The sequence below is a fragment of the Hyaena hyaena genome, unplaced genomic scaffold (genome assembly GCF_003009895.1).
Source record: "Hyaena hyaena isolate Hyena2069 unplaced genomic scaffold, ASM300989v1 scaffold_58, whole genome shotgun sequence".
Taxonomy (NCBI): Eukaryota; Metazoa; Chordata; class Mammalia; order Carnivora; family Hyaenidae; genus Hyaena; species Hyaena hyaena.
This window is the reverse complement of record NW_024080689.1, coordinates 1,899,787-1,904,422: the sequence shown is the minus strand read 5'-3', so window position 1 is coordinate 1,904,422 and position 4,636 is coordinate 1,899,787. Positions and strand designations below refer to the sequence as shown.

At 55.8% G+C, this 4,636-nt stretch overlaps 1 protein-coding gene across 1 annotated transcript in view; it reads right to left on the bottom strand.

Moving 5' to 3' along the window:
• Positions 1-2,804: 2,804 nt before the first annotated feature.
• LOC120231459 (myosin-13-like) overlaps positions 2,805-4,636 on the bottom strand; it is a 63,880-nt gene continuing 62,048 nt past the window's right edge. Inside the window, 2 exon segments of the mRNA XM_039231631.1 lie at positions 2,805-2,855; positions 3,259-3,393. Coding sequence (XP_039087562.1) covers positions 2,841-2,855; positions 3,259-3,393 — 150 coding nt within the window. The 3' untranslated portion in view covers positions 2,805-2,840.

Here is a 4,636-nt window from a genome sequence, read left to right as displayed (position 1 = left end):
CTGCTAGGGGCAGAGGGCTGTTTCTGAAGGTGTATTGCCCTGTACCCTGGAGCCAGCCCTCCTCATCCAACCTGGCGAAGCTTCCTGGGATGAGGAGAAAGGGTCTGGGGGTCAGACCCCTGACGGTGGTCTCAGCCTCCGTTGCCAGGGACGTCCTAGCCCACCACCTTGAAGTTCTACAGGGAACTCTTCTATGGACACTCAGAGGAGGGGGCCCTTCCCCGGGGGAGACGGGGGACCTGGGTGTCTGGTTCTAACCGGTACTGTCATCCTCAGGGATTAGAAGACCCTCTCACTAATCTGAATTTCCTCATCGGCCAAACCGAGGGGCCCAGACCAGATGATCCTGGTTCCAAAGGATACCTCCGACTCTCTGAATGTCTAATGTCTAGGAGTGGAGTGTCAAGGTCATTCGCACGATGCAAAGTGTGTCCTACAGCCAGGAGGTGGCAGCAAAGCCCTGTAGGCAAGGGGTAGGTTCTGTTCTCCACTAGGGTTTGGTGGCTGGGCTTCACGACTGAACAATAGTAATGAATGATAATGGCAACAATGTCATTATCATTGCCACTATTGTCAGCGAAGAAAACAGCAGCAAAGTCTCCTTACCTCCAGGCTGTACTGTACAGGTGAGGAAACTTCTTGCACAATATCACATAGGAATTTTCCAACACTTCCAGCCCTACGTTGAGGCTCAGGGACGTTACCCAGCCTGTTGAAGGACTTCTAGAAAGGAGGACACACCAAGACACGAATGCACACTTTGGTCCTATACGCTCTCTACCTCACCGCCCAGGGGACCCAAGGCAAGGAACTCTCTGCCACCCTCTTGGCTTTTCCAGAGAATTAGAGGGGTCAGAGGGGCTCAACCAAAGAGCCTGATGCAGGGAAATACACCTCAGCACAGGAGCCTCCTTTTTCTTCTTCCAATGCTTAGAAAAGAATTTTCTTTAGAAAAGAAAATATTTTATTCTCATCAGGACATACCTGGTGTCTGGATATGGAAGATTCTCATTCATTCATTCATCCCTTCATTCAAGGACCAGGATTCTGGTGCAGGGTTAGACACTGGAATTCACTGGGAAGGATAGAGGGATGTTCTTCCTAACTCAGAGATCTGGGGGCCGAGAGCCAGGATGTGGGGAGCCAGGTAAGTGTAGACATGTGTGTGTGGGGGCTTCATCCTAGGCAGCCCCAAGTGAACTGGGGAATGTTGGAGCAGATGGGATTCTGATCTGTTTTTACTGGGATGTCAGAGGGAATGGAATTCGATAGGAATTTTTTTTGATGACCTCTCCCCCTCCAACACCTGCATGGAGTATTAAGTCCCCAAACTAGGGGAGACACAGCCAGACCCCAGAATATTGTCCATCTGGACCCAAGTCTTACTCTGCACCCACGTCCTGAGGCTTGCCCCTCCCCACCGTGTGACAGGTTCCTAGCGTGCTAACTATAGCTATGTGCCAGGCTTGGGATCAAGGGTGCTTCTTCATTATCTTATTTGCTTGCTGAAATCACCCTATAAAGTACATTGTTCCACCCCCATTTTACATGCAAGGTAGCTGAGGCTTAAAGTCATGAAGTGGCTTGTCCCAAATCACTGCGCTAGTTAGCAGGGATGGGGGGGTAGGTCTGGGATCTGCGCAGGTTGGCACCCTGGGGTGGCTCTGACCGGCACGTCGTGTGCCTGCATGGAGGCAGAGCCCGCCGTTGTCAGACTGTGTGCTGTACGGTGAGTCTGAGCAGCTGCCATCTCGTCTTCTAAGCATGGGACAAGCCGTAGCCTGTCCCCAACGCCTCTAGAACACGAGGGCATCGATACCAGCCTCATCTCCTGGTGGGCTTGATTCGTGGCTGGAATGGAAAGGGGAAACAATGCGTGTGTGAACACTGGAGACATGTGAAATTGCTGTGTATTTGAAATGCTATCGTTACTCTTACTGGGAGGGTTGGACTGGGGCTGGTATCTGGGGACCCTGAGAATGACTTCAGTTTCCTTGTCTGCAAAATTGAGGAGATTGAAGAGAGGATTTAGTCAGAGTGGATGCTCACGAGTGGGGGAGGGGCAGGAGAAAGAATCTTTTAAAAAAATTTTTTAATGTTTATTTTTGAGAGAGAGAGAGAGAAAGCGCAGGGGAGGGGCAGAGAGAGACTCCAAAGCAGGCTCCAGGCTCCCAGCTGTCAGCACAGAGCCCGATGCAGGGCTCGAACTCATGAACCATGGGATCATGACCTGAGCTGAAGTCTGACGCTTAACTGACTGAGCCACCCAGGCGCTCCAAGTCCCAGAGAGAGAGAGAGAGAGACAGAGAGAGAGTCTTAAGCAGGCTCCATGCTTTTTGTGGATCCCAATGCGGGGCTCAATCCCACAACCCTGGGATCATGACTTAAACCAAAATCAAGAGTCAGATGTTCAAAAGACTGAGCTACACAGGCGCCCCTGAAGAGATCTTTTTTTTTAAAATAAAATGTTTAATTTTGAGAGAGAGAAAGCATAAACAGAAGGGGCAGAGAGAGAGGGAGACACAGAATCCAAAGCAGGCTCCAGGCTCCGAGTTGTCAGCACAGAGCCCGACGCGGGGCTCGAACTCACGAACTGCGAGATCATGACCTGAGCGGAGATCCAGAGCCAGACGCCTGATGGACTGAGCCTCCCAGGCGCCCCTCGCATCCCTTACTTCTCTATATGCTCGGCCGACTCTCCAACCATGCGAGCAAGCAGAACGGATGATAATGAACACACAGACCCGAGAGACGAGGCGGTGAGAGATTTTATTGCTTACAACATCCCCCCTCCCCCCCATCTCCCGAGGTGTCCCATGGCAACCGGCATCCGGAAGGCCTCATTCTTCCATCTTCTGTGGGAGAAAAACAATCAGGAAATGGGTCAAACCCAAGGCAAGGTAGACTGTTGCCTTCACGTGGAGCAGCCGGAAAGGCACGAGAAATACGTTTCCCCCCCTTGCCTGTCGTAAAAGCAAAGCCAGGAGCCCCTGGAGGTGACGAGCCCCCCAGAAAAGCAGGGCCTCCCTAGGCAGCGCCTCTTGCAACAAGGAGGAATGGGGCTGACAAGGTGTGTGGCCCCCCGCCCCCCCCCCCCAGCCTCAGGCCTGGAGCCACCGGGGGCCTGGAGGAGGGTGGCATCCATGCGTTCAGGGCCAGCGGCGGGGAGACCCTCCAGCTGAGCCCTCCACGCCCTCCCTGGTGCTCCCTGGGTCCCGCTCTCAGGCCCCCCCACCCCGCGAGGAAGCGGGCTCTCACCTGGCCCCCCGCATCGCGGCTCTTGGCCCGCAGCTTGTTGACCTGGGACTCGGCGATGTCCGCCCGCTCCTCCGCCTGCTCCAGCTCGTGCTGGACCCTCCGGCACCTGGACATCTGCGTGGTGGCCTGCTCCTCCTGCGGGAAGACGGGGGGCTGGGGCTCCGGGCTCCTCCCGGCCCCAGCGGCCTAGGCCGTGCCTCCCCTCGAGGGCAACGCTGTCCGAGGATCCCTGCCCTCGTGATTCCCGCACTGGAGCTCTTTGGTGGGGACCCCAGTCCTGGGTCCTCCCGGGGCACCCGGGGGGTCAGAGGTCAGTAGCCCAACGCCCCCTTGCCCCGGCCTCCTCCAGCCCTTGTCTGCCTGGGGCCAGGCCGCCGTGCGCGTCTATCGAGGGTGATCCGAGGGTCCTTGAAGGAGGTGGCCCCCTGGGCGCTGCTGCTGTGAGCGTGCTAATCCGACGGGGACAACCCCCTCCCCCGTTCAATCAGTTCGGATCTGCTTCCTCGCGGTCAGGATGGAGCGCCAGCCCCTTGGGCACAGAGAGGAAAGAAGGACACGGAGGGAAACCATATATGCCCATATATCAACAGCAGGGTCTCCCCAAGTTTGTTTCTCAGAACGCCAGTCTGGTGGGCTGCTCTGCATATAAAAAGGTTCTGGGGCTGTTGGGTGGCTCAGTCGGTTAAGCGGCTGACTTTGGCTCAGGTCAGGATCTTGCGGGTCGTGGGTTCGAGCCCCATGTCGGGCTCTGAGCTGTCAGCACAGAGCCTGCAGCCTGCTTCCTATTCTGTGTCCCCCCCCCCTTTCTCTGCTCCTCCCCAGCTCATGCTCTGTCTCTCTCTTTCTCTCAAGAATAAACATTAAAAAAAAAAAGTTCTGGGTTCCACTAAAGATGGGCAATGCTACATTCTAGAATGTTCCGTCCACTTTGAAGAGTGCATTTAATGTCCCTACAGAATCTGAGAAATCCTTGAAAGCAACCAGTTCACCTCGTTTAACCTGGAGTTTCCCAAACCATTTCTGTTCTGTAAAAGAAAAAGTACCCCCAACTCCTTGCTGTCCCCCCACCCCCAGCTTCCTGCTAGGAACATCCCTTAGGTGTGTCTGTCCAGTGCGGGTTGGAGAGCACAGGTGGGAGGGTGGCAGCTGGGGAGGGCAGGAAGGATGAGGCTGTGGGGACCAGGGATGGGGCAGGGGGTGCCGTGAACTGGGATGGGGGGGTCTAAGGTGAGGTTGTGGGGTGCACTGAGCCGGCTCAGGCGTCAGGGTGATGTGAGGCTGGCAGGGTGGGGCGGGGGGATAGAGTGAGGGGCAGGGGGATAGACTGAGGTGGGGGGGCAGAGTGAGGGGTGGGGGATGGAGTGAGGGTCGGGGGGGG